The sequence below is a fragment of the Gigantopelta aegis genome, chromosome 9 (genome assembly GCF_016097555.1).
Source record: "Gigantopelta aegis isolate Gae_Host chromosome 9, Gae_host_genome, whole genome shotgun sequence".
Classification (NCBI taxonomy): Eukaryota; Metazoa; Mollusca; class Gastropoda; order Neomphalida; family Peltospiridae; genus Gigantopelta; species Gigantopelta aegis.
Window position 1 is genome coordinate 49466277 of NC_054707.1, and position 18632 is coordinate 49484908.

Consider the following 18632-nt stretch of genomic DNA (forward strand, 5'->3'; position numbering starts at 1 on the left):
GGGTTATGATTAGAGAGTGTGTGTCAGCGAGAGGGTTAGTATTAGAGAGAGAGTGAGCGAAAGGGTTATGATTAGAGAGTGTGTGTCAGCGAGAGGGTTATTATTAGAGAGAGTGTGTCAGCGAAAGGGTTATGATTAGAGAGAGTCAGCGAGAGGGTTATTATTAGAGAGAGAGTGCGTCAGCGAGAGGGTTATTATTAGAGAGTGTGTCAGCGAAAGGGTTACGATTAGAGAGAGAGAGAGTGTCAGCAAAAGGGTTACGATTAGAGAGAGAGTGTCAGCGAGAGGGTTACGATTAGAGAGAGAGTGTCAGCGAGAGGGTTATGATTAGCGAGAGGGTTATGGGCGAGAGGGTTATGATTAGAGAGAGTGTGTCAGCGAGAGGGTTATGATTAGAGAGAGTGTGTCAGCGAGAGGGTTATGATTAGAGAGAGTGTGTCAGCGAGAGGGTTATGATTAGAGAGAGAGTGTCAGCGAGAGGGTTATGATTAGAGAGAGTGTGTCAGCGAAAGGGTTATTATTAGAGAGTGTGTCAGCGAAAGGGTTACGATTAGAGAGAGAGTGTCAGCGAGAGGGTTATGATTAGTGTGTCAGCAAGAGGGTTATGATTAGAGAGAGTGTGTCAGCGAAAGGGTTATTATTAGAGTGTGTCAGCGAAAGGGTTACGATTAGAGAGAGAGAGAGTGTCAGCGAAAGGGTTACGATTAGAGAGAGAGTGTCAGCGAGAGGGTTACGATTAGAGAGAGAGTGTCAGCGAGAGGGTTATGATTAGAGTGTCAGCAAGAGGGTTATGATTAGAGAGAGTGTGTCAGCGAAAGGGTTATTATTAGAGAGTGTGTCAGCGAAAGGGTTACGATTAGAGAGAGAGAGAGTGTCAGCGAAAGGGTTACGATTAGAGAGAGAGTGTCAGCGAGAGGGTTACGATTAGAGAGAGAGTGTCAGCGAGAGGGTTATGATTAGTGTGTCAGCAAGAGGGTTATGATTAGAGAGAGTGTGTCAGCGAAAGGGTTATTATTAGAGAGAGAGTGTCAGCGAGAGGGTTATGATTAGAGTGTCAGCGAGAGGGTTATGATTAGTGTCAGCGAGAGGGTTATGATTAGAGAGTCAGCGAGAGGGTTATGATTAGAGAGAGAGTCAGCGAGAGGGTTATGATTAGAGAGAGAGAGAGAGTGTGAGCAAGAGGGTTATGATTAGAGAGAGAGCTGCAATCTCTTTTTTTTTTTTTTTTTAAATGATAATTTAAATTGGTAATTCTATGTAGTCTTCATAGAAACCTGCTACAATTTTTCATAAACACCAGGGGATCTTTTTATACACACTTTAAAACAGACAGGACAGCACATAGCATAGCTTGTGATACACCAGATGACTGCTTTAAAAATTCAGGTGAAGACCTATTTGGTAAAAATTCTCATTATAAAAAGTTACCTTTGATCACTAGCTGCAGTGTATATAGTTATCAACAACTGCTATCAAATTCCGTAAGTTAAATCTTCCTTTTTGGTGCAGGGATGAAGGCAACTGATGCCTGATTGCATATGAAAATAGAATGTCAATATTCCTCTATACTACATTTAAGAATATTACAAGCAAACATGATTATGAAATTAAGTGGAATCCTAACCAATAAGAAATCTAATATGAAGTCTTAGGTTATTTCTATCTTTGCTATATACTGAAGATACATGTATATAAAGACAGGAATATTCCATCTCAACCATACAAGGCTTTGAATATCCTCACTGATACAAAAAACAACGTTTGTTTAATATGAAACATTTATTAGGATTACATTTCCATACAAGACACAAACAAAAGAAAATGAGCAAAACCTACTAAATCAAAGTTCAAAGTTCAAATCCAGCGACTACATTCCTTCATAATGATAATTTTACATTAATCTTTACATACATGTTCACCTTTCCTGTTGATAGTACATTCTACTAAAATCAGTTTTAATATTTTGCCTCAACTGTTTGGCTGTGAATATTTAGAAATGTGAATCCATTTTACTTTTAAAATTTATTTTTCCCTTACTAGACTAAATATCTACATATATTTTAGTAACATAAATTTCCAGCAAAATAATGTCATGTATATATATATATAATTTAATAAATATTAATCATTCTCCAAAACTGCATAAAACAGAATACTATCATGTAATGTCACTGAGAACGCTTGTATATACAAATCAATTTAAAATGTATCTGCACATTCATGATGAAAAAGTACATATCATTTCTGGATTTTCACTTTAATTTTTTCTTTTTCTTTTCTAATGTCGGTTATTTATTTGTAGTGTTCAATATACTGGTAGCTCAAAATAATTTGAAAATAGCTAAAAAAACTGCTACATGTATTGTAATTAATTAAAATTAATCACTAAAATATTAAAATTAAATGGAAGTTATTGAACAAATACATGTATTAGAATATAATTTTGTTTTTATCACCGTCAAGGAAACCATCACAATACACGGTTACACTTGTTTCACATATACAATACAATTGAAAGAACAGAAGTAATCACAAACATTATGCTCATAAATCACAACAAAAAAAGAAAATCATTAAATTAACAGAACACCACAAAATGCTTTCATAACAAATTATGCATAGAAATAATGAAATAATCAAATGGAATAATCAAATATCCTTTTTTATCTTTAATGAAAACAAACCCATAACATTTTAAATGCATTTCATTTCAGGAACAAATACCCAATTATTTTCCAAATTTAACCTATTTAATGAGTCTAGAAATTTCTCATTTCAAATATGCATAAAGTTGTCAAATACAAAATACATGTTATAGTATTTCACAATAATGAAATAGTACAATCCATAAAGTATAAATTACACCAAAAATACACTTCTTCCTTTTGCAAAAACATAGTTTTAGAACAGTTACAAACCTAGATATAGTAAGGAAATATAATCATATATCCTTGTTAAACTATTATTTTTATCTTTTCAAAAACAAATTATTTTCATTCTACCAAAAACAAATTTTTCATCAAGTCAACAACTAATTATTTTTGTCCTCAAAAACTTAATTTAAAATTGTTATTTTTAACCACTAGACAAAGTTCAAAGTATATATATATTTCAAATACACCATCAAAATGTTATTTCAAATTTCTCAAATAGCAGAAAATCCAAAATCAGTCCAGACTTATTTTTGTAAAATTCTGTTGTACACGTACTTAAAACTGAGATTTTTTTAATTCGTACTACACAAGATTGCTGAATTCATCGCCAAACAATTATCATTATTTCACTAACATTACAGATTTTCTCATTTTAACAGTATACATGTACTTTCAATGTTTTTCTTTTCCAATTTTCAACATCAGTTAAGTCTTTTTGAGAATCATAAGTATGAAAAAAAAAGAGAGAAAAAAGTCCTAAATAAAAATATGGGTCAATAAAATAAAATATGTCCATAGGACACAATCTCCAAAATGTTCATCAATGTTTTTATTCCACTATAGCAGATCAATATAGTTATTCACCAATAAATTTACAGAACTGAATGAAAAATCATAAAAATAGTGGAATTTTGTATCAACAATTGCCCCCACAATATCAACCAGAACTCATGTATTATACAAAATATTACCTAAAAAAATCAATCTACCTCCCATATTATGTAAAAATATGCATTTTTTAAAATATGAAATCTTATATTATATAAAATGTTTCAAAATCCCAATCCAAAACGTCTTTATTATGTAAAATATGAAAACCCCAAACAAAAGTCCCACATAATGTAAAATGTTATTTAAAAATCTCAATCTGAAGTACTATATTATGTAAAAATAACATCAGAATACTTATTATTCAATTGTGCCAACATTATGCTGAATTTATCAGAACCATTTAGTCATATGTAGAGATGATACACACCACAAGGCACATGCATTGCAACAACTAAAAAACATGATACATCATAAACACGATAAATCATAAACACGATACATCATAAACACACGTCTCACTGACAAACTGACGAGACATAGAATAATGCTTTCACAAATTCCACTAAGTATACAATTAAATTAAATATGTTTCTGAGTCTTATGTTGAGATATGATAATGAAAAATAGAGAAACTATACGGACAGCTGCCATTGGAGAAGTGTGGCTTAAAATTGGACAAATTAAACACACTGGTAATTAAAAACGCATTAAAACAAAAACAAAAATCTTGGACATATAAATCGATTATCAAACATAATTATTATTTATGTGATTCATAATAAACTGCCAAGATGTGATGTATGTGTGGGTGTTATATTGTGTTGTATGTGTATAACATCATAGTAATCTTTATTACTGAAATTTTTTATCAACATATACTGAAAACCCATTACATAAACTTGAGTACAACAACCACCTTGATCAATATACAAAAAATTTTCAGATGGATTTCACGTGAAAAACAGAAAACCAATTTAAGTTTCTATAATTATAAATTTCTTATCGATGGATTTCATTTGAGAAACTATTTGATATTAATATTCTTTAAGAAATATTTGATGTCAATTTAACATATATACAGTGTTTTATTTAATTAAAATATTACAATGGATTGAAAAATATTTTCTTTTACCATGTGTTTCAACGAATGAAATAAACATATTTAAAACTAATTATAGTTATCATGCACTTTCATTTAAAATTCAATTTAATACACTATTCTTTAACTACCTGTAGAACAAATTAGAATAAATTGATTAATACATTACAACATAAAATGCCTCAGATTTCCTTTCAACTAGTTATAACAAAGGAGTATATAATGTAATACAACCATTCACAACACAGACCAGGCAATATAACACATTCTCAACGCTCACATGACACTAACATATATAACAAAAAAAATATTCGAGATAATTAATTTATTTTTTTAAACGCAGTCTTTATTATTTTGACAGTGCCATTTTTTTTAGTGCTCTCTAATTTACCGTACAGACAAAACACTTGGGGCAGAATTTACGAAGCCTGTTTAAGCAATGTAAATATAGTTACACACGGTCTAAAACAGGTTTTGCAAAGTTTGGCACTTAGTGATTTGACCACCACCGTACTGACCTCTGTGAACAGTCTGCTTACAAGGTTTAGTATATTTATTCCATTATTAGCAATGTTAGTGGACAGCACTACCAGAACATACTGCCCAAACCAATGTGATTTACTGAATCATTACCATTTACTTTTACTGAATGTCAGTGAGCCACACTTCTGTCTCTCAAAACCAAATGATGCATTCCTATAGAACTCTATTAAGTGTACCCAGACCATGAAAACATCTATGCTAAATCCTGATTAAATGCTAAAATATTAATGTTATCATCTTTTTCAATAAAGGCATGTCTTTACTGGGGGGGGGGGGGGGGGGGGGGGGAGGAGAGAGAGGAGAGGAAGGAGATCCATAAAAACCATCCCATCTAATTTTGTAAACAATATATTTCTTGTTCCTTTTAAAACAAAAAATATTTAAAAAGAGAATTAAAATGACCGGGTAAGTCTTAGTGATCAATACTCTTCACTTTGTTCAAGCGTCTCACGGCTAGCTGTGGGTTAACAGAACATTTCGCCAAATTACCTACTAAACTTCAAAAATGGCAAAAGCCCAATTATTTTCCAACAAAATATAATTTATTTCATGAAATTATTTTGCCAAATGAAAATAAAATTTGCCAATTGTATTTGAAATTCGCAATTGGCAATTGGCAAATTTGGTGAGTGCCAGAGCTAGCCCGGAGTGTAAAACAATGATTCTATCAAGCTCTATTACGCACAACAGGGAACCAATATATCATGTGTTTTGTCACGGAGATAACATCACTAATTGGTATAATGTGTGGTACCAAATCATTGGATGATTTCGCACTTACTACAAGCATACTAATGTGCTGTTGGTACTACTACTACTAAATACAACAAGTTTTGGCAAACGTGTGTTAAAGTGTTTACATTTAAGCATTTCTATTTATAGTTTTATATTTGCAATAAAATGTTATTGTAAAATAATTCTTTACCAAAAGAAAAAGAAACAACAACTTATGTCATTACTTAGAATTAACTTTCGAGTCGTTTAAGTACATCCCATCTTTTTTCTATCAAATTAAAAAAACACTGAGGTAAATAAAATATCAAGTCCATCATAAAATAATTCTCATTTAACACTATTATATTATTATAAATTATGGCATAAATTTTTTAATTTGTGGCAGTGTTCATTATTCTTTATTTATAACATGCCTTATTCTTTATTTATAACATGCCTTATTTTTTATTTATAATATGCGATGCTATATTCATATAGCTACTATCTATATTAGTGTGAGATATTCATTTATTAGTATCGTTTCTGTCACATAAAACTAATAGTAAAAAAAACGTAAATTGTGACATAATGAAAAGTTAAAGTTTGTTTTGTTTAATGACACCACTAGAGCACACTGATTAATTAATTGTCACCCAATGAAGCCTATTCAATTTAAGGCAACTGTTAGCGTCACAGAGACAAAGGCAAAGTGCATCAACCCTATGAACTTTGTACTGGAATTAATCAATCTGGAATATAATAGGCCCAACCCAAAACATTATTTCAAGCAAAACAAATGACCTAATCTATTTATTTGACCAAGTTAACCATTTCTTGAATATATTTCTATAAACTTGAGGCATTCACATAAGATACTCTTATATGATTTCAGTAAATAAATCATTTATCAGTCCGAAACCCATGTCTAGAATAAAACGGTGTTAATTCAAAATTATCTTTCTTAATTCCGATTGGCTGCTGCCATCGGTTCAGCTGGCCTCTGATTGGCTGCAGTGTCTACCGTCTCTGAATACGCTGGTGGCTGAGGAACTTCAGCTGGAAAGTTGCCTGCACTCAGCGTCGTCACTGAAGGGTTCTCTGAAACATTTTACAAACATTCAAGTTACATTTCACACAACAATACCTGTAATGTTTTGCTTCACATATTAACTTCTACATGTACTATGTGCTTGCATTCCTTTTAGTGTCAATAGTTGCTGAAAATAATGCTTTATGTAAGGCAACAAAATATGCATTTACAGTGAAAACTCTGGGTCAGCAGAAAATTTCGCCAAATTATGTGTTAAACTTCAAAAATAGGAAAACCCCAGTTATTTTGTATTAAAATATCAATTATTACATCAAATTATTTCACCAAATTAAAATAAAATTTGCCAATTGTTTTTGAAATTTGCAATTGGCGAATTTGGCGAGTGCCAGAGCTAGCCCCCCTGCATTTAGGATTTTGCTTGGTAAATCCCAACACTTAGTGGGACTGTAGTGCCCTGAATTGTAATAAATTACCTCAATTGTAATACCTTCCTTTAATTGTAATAAAAACTGCCCTGAATTGTAATACCTGCCCTGAATTGTAATAAACTAGCTGACTTGAATTGTAACAAAGAATTGTCCTGGTTTGTAATAACCAGAGCTGCCTTGAATTGTAATAAGATACCGACTTGAATTGCAATAAGATAACGACTTGAATTGTAATAACACACAAATGGAAAGGAACGTGTGCTTCATCGACACCGCACCGCATTGCTTCAATTTGAGGTTGCTGAGTTTATTGTATTTAAGACAATCATTATTGCCACATAGGCTTCTCCTTTCGACTATCAGCAAATAGGTTTGTTTCTCGCACTCAAAAATAGCGTCTACCACAATGTTTGATATACCAGCTGTGGAGCACACAATAGCGGAATGAACCATTTGAGAATAACCTCATCTGTTTTATGGGTTATATCTAGCCTAGTCATAGAGTGATCAATCGAGGTGCTTGTGGGTCATGTGATCGAGCCTCCTCGGTGGACTCATTGGGTTTTCTCGTCCCAACCAGTAACCATGCTTGTTATATATTAAATACCGTGCTAGTTGATATTATGTCTGTGCATATAAAGATTATTTGCTGTTTTCCAGTAGAAATATCTAATGTAGTGGTTACAGATTTCTTCCCTCACTATTTAGACCAAGTGTCACAACCATATGTTAGACACCAAACAGCCGTAATTTAAAATGTGCTCAGGTGTTGTAAAACAAACAATTCCAGAATGGCAGCTTCTCGTAATTTTTAAAAATCGAAATACATCTCGTCTTGACATATCTACACGCCATGATGCTGCTGAAGTCTTCTGACCTTGCAGAAAGTCTGGAATATTTGCAATGACTTTTCCTCTTTTGTAATGGGGTTGGAGGGGAACAATATCAGGGTTTTTAACACAGAGTACTGAGGGTAACATTACGTACACTTAAATCTTGCCAATAGCATGTGTGACATTGTAATTTTGTATACATCGTGGTAAGGAAACTGCTGTTCAAAATGTGTCAAAGTAGATAAAATGCAGTGTCTAATTTCAAAATATTTCCAAACCCAATCCCTCTAATACGGCAACTTATGGACTGTGATGTTTTCAGTATGTACCCTCAATTTATTTTCTGCCAGAAAGCCTGAATACCAATGTTGCAGTAGACACAAACTGTAAATATGTAGGAAAAAAACCTGAGTAATAAGGAAGATAATAGTTTATTAATGAACAGTTTGACGAAAATCAGATTATTATGTGTGATTGTATGTATGTATGTATTTATGTATGAATATATATATATATATATATACACACACACACACGCGCATTATATATATATACTCTGTCAAAAAAGAAACGCATAGGTGAATAGGTAATAGGGAAAGAAGAAAAGTGTTTGATTTTACAAAATATTGGGGGGTTTTGTACAATGTTGCTGAATGATCATGTTTGATAATGTTACTGGAATGGGACAGCATGCCCAAATGTACCTTAAAACAAATTTAACACATGTTGTGCGTCAATTGCAGGAAATCGGCATGAAATGGTCAGATTCTAGCGAATGCACGTGAAACTCACGGAAAAGATTAGGGTAGTGATGGGTATTTAAAGCTGTAGTGCTCGCAATGATGCCTCATTACGATTTCGACGTAGACGAGTTACAAAGTCTGCTGAATCGAAACATTGCAATAGGCCGCCTCCAGTTACCGTATATCTTCGCCTATAAGTCGATTTTTTTTCACCCAAAAATTATTTTATAACTCGGGGGGTCGACTTATAAGAGGGTAAAAAAAAATCACCCAAAAATATTACTGTTTTGGGGATTATTTTACAAGTTTTATTGTTGAAGTATGCCCTGTATTTATACTCAAATATGTTAATTTGACACATTTATTTTGTATAACCTTTTTTTTGGCATTAGAACGGTTTCGGTTATGCAAAAAGGCGTGCGATCTCTCACATGCCAAGAGAACAGTCCACTTAGTTAAAATAACAGTCATCACTAATAGCAAAAATGTAAACAATACTAACTACCTGTTGCCTGAGTTTATTTTGAAATCTGGTCACTGGCATTAATGGTTGTTCAAACAATGTTTTGTCGGTGATTAACTTCATGAATATTACTGAGCTTTCCCTTAAAACAGATTAGACTGATCTCTACAGTTCATTAGAGCAATAGGGACATACATCATTTGGTACAAAACCAGTGTACTTTCCAGAGTTGTCCTCCTTACATGTATTAATATGGCGGCAAAACATGTGATTAACTGATACTTTCAGTTTTATCGTAGTGATCTGTTGTCAGTGTTTATAAATAAAGTTGTTGTCTGTGCACAAAACCATGCTGTACAGTGCTATACGGTGACAGTCAAACAGCTTTCACTATCTACTAAGGGAATGTTTCGTTTTGATGCTATGTAGTTTGATTGCGATGTACAAAACGTGAAAACTGAAGTTTGTAAAATAATTTTCTTTTGTTCAAATATTGTATATTATTGTTCTTATGTGCTGAAAATAAGAAATACTTCAATATTTATAAGTTTTTCATGGATCGACCTATAAACGGGTCAATAAAAAAATATGTTTTCAGGGCTTGAAATTAGGGACTCGACTTATAGCCGAGATCGACTTACAGGCGAAGATATACGGTAGGTGAATCGCAGTTAGCAGTTGCACGCCACATGAACCATTTCACGTCTCTGGGACAGGTACCAGCAGTTTCAATCAGCTGAAGACTGGCACAGAAGTGGAAGACCTCGCATAACAACTGCAGCACAAGATCGGTACATCCGGGTTCTGCATTTGCGTCACCGAACTGCCACAGCAACGAACACTGCTGGACAAATACCTGGTTTGAGAAGGGTGTCTGCACAAACCACTTGGAACAGACTTTGAGAAGCTGGTTTATGGGATAGGAGACCGTATGTTGGCCCCGTCCTGCGACGTCAACATCAACATTTACGTGTTCGCTGGTGCACGAATGTACAGAGGTGGAACTTGGGAAAATGGTGGTGAGTATGGTTCAGCGACGTGATGGACGACAATGTGTGAATGAACATGACAATGACAATGAATGTTTTGCCAACAACTGAGTCGCCCAAGTTGACAAATTCGGTGGAGGGAGTGACATGATGTGGGGAGCCATCTCATACACTGGCAGAAGTGAACTTGTGTTCGTACAAGGCAACCTGACAGCTGTACGCTACCGGGAAAAAATCCTTCGACATCACATGCTTCCCATTTTGGATCGACAGAGAGAACTCTTTCAGCAGGACTATGCCAGGCCACATACAATGGATTTCCTACAGAATTAGAACATTAATGTGCTGCTATGGCCATCAAGATCGCCAGATTTCAACCCCATTGAACATCTATGGGACGAACTGGACAGACATGTACGCCAGCGTGACCCGGAGCCTCAGACGCTTCCGCAATTGTCACATGCACTGCACATGCACTGCAGGAAGAATGGGCTAGGATTCCACGAGCCCAGATTCAGACTCTCATTCAGTCTATGCCAAGGAGATGTCGCGCAGTGATTGCTGCTGCTGCTGCTGGCCACACAAGGTACTGATTTCAGCGCCCTCGTGCGACGCTGTTTGGTGACGAAAATACCTCCACTGTCGTCATTCCATAGCAAGAACATTGTCACATACTCATGTCAAATTTGACTGTGATACACGTTTCTTTTTTGACAGAGTATATATGAGCCATCACACGTGAAAACCTACACATAGCATGGCGTCAGAAACCGAGTAAACACGGCTCAAAGTTTGACGTCACATGTAAACGCGGAAGTAAAAGTTGACATGTTGTTTGCGTTGTTTTGAAGAATCTAGAAGATGACATTTTCTTTACATGAACATCAGTTTGAAGTATACATATATCTGTATGTACAATAGTGTTTGGTTACTATTTTGTGTTTTGTACTTGAGAACATTGGTCGAGATCGTCAGCGATACCATCAGTACTTTGATACACATTTACAAGCATAGGGAGAAGTCCTATATATCGATATGGTATGCAAGTATCACACGTTTTTATAACGTACATGATTATACATAACAAAGTTCAACAACTTTTCCACAAGTTAAATACAATATTCATAACTTAGACCAAACATCGAATTAGGATCGTATCGGGTTGCATGGGTCTACCACTCGGTTAGGCCTACCTGTTCTGTGGACAACAATCAACACCACTATTTTACTCAAATTTCTATTTATAATCTAAATACTGAAAACTAAATCATTTCCTACAAAAAATATATATATATATCTGTAACAATACTACATTTTTCAGGCCCGTAGTAGCCGTGTGTGTGTGTGTGTGTGCGCGCGTGTAATGAGGCTTGCCCCCCCCCCCTTTTTCGCCAGTTTTTATTTTGAGATTTTAAAATATCTTATAATGCTGCGCTTGCGGTTTCGCATAACCCATTTTATACAAACATAAAAATTAGGCCCCTCCCCCCCCCCCCCCCACCCACCACTTTGAAAATACGTCCTATGGGCATGTTTTTAGTTATTTATTTTACAATCGTTTGCAAACAAATTTACTGTCGTCTGCAAACACATTGTGGTACGGTGAAACGTTTCATTTATATACCTTTATTATACGTCATGATGTCATTGCATAAGCTGGCCTAGAGATAACATGCGGAGGTATAGTAGATCAATTCTCAAAAGGTTGTTTCTCCCTCAACCAATTTTATTATTATTATACTTAACCAAAAAAGTTTAGCAAGTTTTTGTAAATGACTGTTGCTTCCAAATAAATTAAAATAAAGTGATAAAACTTGGTAATATGTTAGTTGCATATGCCCTGTCACTTTGGGTAATGAAAAGAACACCATTTGTCATATCGCACGCCGCTATGTGTACTGCACGTGCAAACACGGTGCGCTCGTGCTGTCGCAGAAGCGCGTGCAATACGGATGTATTGAAATCACATTTTGATGCAATGAAGCAACATTATTAAAAAAAAAAAGGAAGAATTTATCCTGTTATAATGGGTCGCCGTCCAGGCTTAACAGAAAATCAATGTTATGAAGCAATGGGATGGCTTAACGCCGGCCAACGCGTACACGACGTCGCTCAGTACTTTCGTGTTCATGACAGTACCATATCACGACTCCGACAACGCGTACACCAAACTGGGCAAGTGCGAGATCGACCACGTTCTGGTAGACCACGATTAACTACTCCAAGGAAAGATAGGTATTTAGTGACGTCATCTTGACGTCACAGGTTCGAAAGTGCTCCTCGTTTAGCCCATACTTTGCAGCAAACCACAGGCACTAGAATTCATGCTCAAACTGTCCGTAACCGTCTCCATGCTGCTGGATTACAATTACGTCGCCCTGTTGTTGCTGTTCCCCTGACAGCGAGTCACATTCAGGAACGTCTGAAATGGGCCAGAATACACCAACACTGGCGACGCAGACATTGGGATCAGACATTATTCACAGACGAATCCAGGTTTTGTGTTCAGTTTGCAGATGGTAGCCGTTGTGTATGGAGGCGACAGGGAGAACGATATGATGCAGACAACGTTATTCAGCATGACCTATATGGTGGTGGCAGCGTCATGGTCTGGGCCGGCATTCATGGTGGAGGTAAAACAGATCTCGTTTTCATTCACGGAAACATGACTGCTCAACGTTACTGCGATGAGATTATTACACCAGCGGTCATTCCATTCCTGCAGCAGCATCCTGGCTTTATGTTTCAACATGACAAGCTAAACCACATACCGCTAGGCTAACCACTAATCTTCTTGAGCAGAACCATATCCAAGTGTTGAACTGGCCACCAAAGTCCCCTGACTTGTCCCCAATTGAGCATGCATGGGACTTACTGGGCCGTAGGGTACGCGAAAACCATCTCATATCCTTAATGTCCATGACCTACAAATTGCTCTGAATCAGGAATGGAACGCAATTACTGTTCCTGAGATTAATGGTCTCATTAGAAGCATGATACGACGATGTACTGCTGTCATCAATGCCGCTGTTGCACACACACATTATTGAGCCTCTCTCAACATTTTGGTAGATGTACCCCTCCGTTTCATAAGTTGACATTAAAGTGACGACATTGACACCGTGACGTGTTACTGCTGGCTACATTCAGAAATGCTGTATCAATGAAATAATGTGTACAAATAAATCTTGTACGTAATTGCTAAACTTATTTGGCACAGTATATTATTATTATTGCTGTGTATTGTGTGTGTCCTTACAGATGTATATTTTAATTTTACAAGAGCCTGAAGTAGGCCCACTCTTTGAGGCACATTTTGGAATTCAAAATAGAAGACCAAGACTAAGAACAGTGGAAACGGAAGAAACAGTATCTGTATTAGATGACGAGCGGAACGTAATCCAGTGGTAAAGTGCCCGCCTGATGCACGGTAGGTCTGGGATCGATCCCCATCAGTGGAGCCATTGGGCTATTTCTCGTCCCATCCAGGGCATATCAAAGGCCGTGGTATGTGCTATCCTGTCTGTGGGATGGTTCATATAAAACATCTGTTGCTACTAATAGAAAATGTAAGACTATTGGTCAATATTACCAAATGTTTGACATCCAATAGCCAATGATTAATAACTTTAACTGTATTGGATGAATATAATAAATACAGTCCAGTAGATGTTGAAAATAATACTGAACATAGAATCAAACACTTATCTGATGATAACACCAGTGAGCAGAATGACACTGAACCTGATCCAATTAGCACAAGTTACAGAAAGGATGCAGTGGATTGTCTTTTAGAAAATAATCTGAAAATCAAATTTATGACCATATTTGGAAGTTGAGGGAAATGGAAAAGAGTAGAAGGAAATGTTGGCCTACATAATATTCTCGCTGGGTAAAAATTAAAGGAGGGCGGAAGCCCCACTCCACCACCATTACCCCCCCCCCCCCTAAAAAAAGAAACCAGAAGAGAAAAAGGAAAAAAAGGGGTGAGAAACATGGTTACCGTATAGGCTAGCCCGAGTACATAGGCTATGTGTTGGGTATTGGGTATCGTTGGGTATTGGTCGACTTTGTGAAAAGACATACCCCTTGTTTTAATATTATTTTAATAAAGATTTCAAGATATCTAAAAAAAAATAAAGGTGATCCCCTAAATTGGGATATCATGTCTGCATTCTTTTTATTTCTTCATCGAATGAATCAATCATGCTGATATTGCCAGGTTTTGTTTTTGTAAAGGCTGTGTATATATAATATGGCATCCAAGAAAAATACTTTTAATTTAAAAATACTTTTAAAATACTTCACTTCCGTTATTTTTATAAGCGGTGATAAACCCAAAATGAAATGTTTCTAATATTTTATAAAGAATTGACAAATAAACAAATGATTAATTAAAAATCATCAGTTACAAACCAACTGCATCTGCAATTGAGAACAAAATATCAGACAAAAGTTAGTGAACACAAAAACTGATTGACCGAGGCTGTTAAAATAGTGTTAAATTACATTACGGTAACTATCGTAAGCTACTGAAGTTTTTCCACACCGCGGCATGTTTTCTTTGATGTCGAGTGTGCAGACTGATCGATTTGTTTTTCAGTGTGAAAAAAAAGTGTCCAATATGAAATAGTGGAGGAAAAAAAAAGTTTGTTTTATTTAACGACGCCACTGGAGCACAATGATTTTTTATCTTATCATCGGCTATTGGACGTCAAACATATGGTCATTCTGACACTGTTTTTTTAGAGGAAACCCGCTGTCGCCACATAGGCTACTCTTTTTACGACAGGCAGCAAGGGATCTTTTATTTGCGCTTCCCACAGACAGGATAGCACAAACCATAGCCTTTGTTGAACCAGTTATGGATCACTGGTCGGTGCAAGTGGTTTACACCTACCCATTGAGCCTTGCGGAGTCGGTATCTGGATTAAAAATCCCATGCCTCGACTGGAATCTGAACCCAGTACCTACCAGCCTGTAGACCGATGGCCTGCCACGACGCCACTGAGGCCGGTCGAAATAGTGGAGATAGATTCGGTAAAATATAGTAGGATGCGGGAAAATAAAGAGGGATGGAGAAAAATAAAGGGGTGACAAAACACGAAAGTCGGGCGGCAAAATGCAATATAGCGGGCCGGCCATCCCGCTTAAATGGAGCAGCGAGAACACTTGTCACAACAGAAACAAAACTAAATATAAAACCATTCGACCCTTTGTCCGCCCTAAGTACCAGGTTACAACATGCCCACTACGAACCAAAGAATGAAACGATATCGTTCGACAGTACGACACCAACAAAATATGAAATTACGCCATAGTGGATACAGGAATCTGAATAAAGTGCGGTGGGATGCAATATGTAACAGAAAATTAAAAAACATTGGCATGAAATGTTGTAGTTTGCTAAATTTCATATCTTTCACTAATTAGTATTAGCCTACATTCATGTACGGGATCTGTAGATTAATTTGAAGAAATTAAATCGGAATATATAGCTTTAAAAAAAATTTTTTTTAAATCGGAATATATAACTTAAAATACTGGGTAAAAATAAAATGAACAAAGTACCGATTCCAATTCAATTAATTTCATTGAAATTGGGTGGGAAGTAACCTAGAATAAGGTAATAATGTTGAAATTTAATTTTGACACCGTCAACTTTGATTTTGAAAACGTGACGTCATTAATGCTGTATTTTTACAAGATATAATTAAGATAGAGCCTAAATACCTGAGATTTAGTTTTGTAAGGTTATTACCTGTTATTTACCCAAAAATAAGTTGTAGGTTTTCCCATGTGACGGCTCACATATATATATATATATTTATTGTATGTATGTATGTCGAGATTGACTGTTACATGCAAAGATATTAAGGCACTGGTGCAGGGGATAATTAAATCCTTTCTGGCCTCACAAATTGTCCCATGCCATTGCTAGGACTCGACACTGTGGCACTGAATCGCCCTCAAATTGCAGACTTGCCACGATAACTTCTGAGCTATTGAGGCATTCATAAAAGGATGCTCTTTAACTCAACTATATGTATCTCCCCCGACACACACACACACAAACACACACACAGACACACACATACATACACACAGACACACACACACACAGACATACATACACACAGACATACATACACACACAGACACACGCACAGAAACACACACACAGACATACATACATACACACACACACACACACACACACAGACATACATACACAGACACACACACACACACACACACACACACACACACACACACACACAGACACACACACAAACACACATTCCAACAAACTAATCCCGAGAACATGCTAATATTTAATTGAAGATACCAAGTTTAATTCAAAATGGCCCATGTATACACTACAATAAATGTCACACATATTTCATTTTATGTTATCTAGTCGTGTAAAACATAATTTATGCTATGCTATTATTAACTGAATAAATAATTTTAAAAATACATTTTTTTTAAAACAATGTTTAAGCGTAAGACAACATGGCTAATTAAACCTAATGTAATGGGTGATTGGTGCTATAGTCCTATCCCATCGATCTACCAATGGTATGCATTAGTTGCAACAAAATTAGTTGCGGGGAAAATGTCCAAAGGTGCCAAGCTGTAACTGTTGAATAGTTGGTAAGGGATTCCCTGCCCAGCACAACCCAGATAGATAACAGTCAAACCTCTGTTGAGCAGCCATTTATCCTAAATGGCCACCTTATTGTACTCCCAAATCGTCTGATATAGAACAAACTGACCTATATGAAGCAGCCACTTGTCTTATAAGGCCACAATTTTACTCCCTTGGGTGGAAGACTAATACAGGTTTGATTACACATAATTAAACACACACACACAAGTACGCACGCACACACACACACACACCCATATATACATACATAATAACAAACCATATACTTTGTATAGTACTTTGGGCATCTAGGCCTAAATTATGGCTGTGATACTTGGTATAGGCAAGTGTGGGAAAGAAAGAAAGTTAGTTCGATTTAACGACACCACTAGAGCACACTGATTTATTAATTATCGGCTATTGAATGTCAAACATTTGGTCATTGTGACACGTAGTCAGAGGAAACCCACTACATTTGTCCATTAGTAGCAAGTGATATCCATAGACAGGACAGTACATGCCACAGCCTTTGGTATACCAGTCGTGGGGAATTGGCTGGGACGGCAAAAAGCCCAATATGAGAAAACTGTTCCACCAAGTGGATTTGATCCTGTGACCGACGCACCTCAGGCGAGCGCTCTATCGACTGAGCTAGATTCCACCCCCGACATGGTTACGGGCCACAAAGATACTAAGATAGAAAACATGCTGCCTCCACTCTTTGTGCTACTCTTAGCGATTAACAGCAAGGGATTGTTTATATGCACCATCATATAGATAGGATAATACATACCATGCCAGTTGTGGAGCACACTCTGGAATGACAAATAGCCCAGTGGGTCCACAAACATATTTGCTGATAGTCGAAAAGAGAAGCCTATGTGGCAGTAATGATCGTCTTAAATACAATAAACTTAACAGCCTCAAATTGAAGAAATGCGGTGCGGGGTCATTAAGCATACGTTCCTTTCCATTTTTGTGTTATTACAATTCAAGTCGGTATCTTATTACAATCCAAGGCAGCTCTGGTTATTACAAATCAGGGCAATTCTTTGTTACAATTCAAGTAAGATAGTTTATTATAATTCAGGGCAGTTTTTATTACAATTCAAGTCAGTATTACAATTCAGGGCAGTTTTTATTACAATTCGAGGCAGGTATTACAATTCAAGTAATTTATTACAATTCAGGGCACTACAGGGACAAAAAAAAAAATCACAAATATGTCGGACGGCCCTGGTTTTTTTAAAGGTTGTACTATACCAAATAAAGTCCCATATGTCATGATGTTAACCTTCTCACTACTGCAGGCGAGATACACAGTCGATATACTGTACACTGTATACAGTGCATTCCCCAATTCATATTTCCCGCCGTTTTGCACACGACACTCACCGGAAACGGAAATATAATTAAAGAAAAAAGATTTTTTTTCAAAATGGTGGCTTTTGTTTAGATTTTTTCAACTGAAAATACCTTGAAATTTTGAGTTCAAAAAGTAGTTTTCGGCAAGTATTTTCGCTTGACAACAATGGCGGCACGTCGCGGTCATTTTCAGGGATCGGTAGCTGATTGTGACAGCTAATTTGATAATAAATTTGATCGTTTTACCAACAACGAAAATTACCAAAT

The 18632-nt window shown here is 36.1% G+C and overlaps 1 protein-coding gene across 1 annotated transcript in view; it reads right to left on the reverse strand.

Annotated features, from left to right (window-relative positions):
* Positions 1 to 1764: 1764 nt before the first annotated feature.
* LOC121382146 overlaps positions 1765 to 18632 on the reverse strand; it is a 51427-nt gene continuing 34559 nt past the window's right edge. Inside the window, exon 6 of the mRNA XM_041511655.1 lies at positions 1765 to 6939. Coding sequence (XP_041367589.1) covers positions 6803 to 6939 — 137 coding nt within the window. The 3' untranslated portion in view covers positions 1765 to 6802. The remainder of the gene's footprint in view (positions 6940 to 18632) is intronic.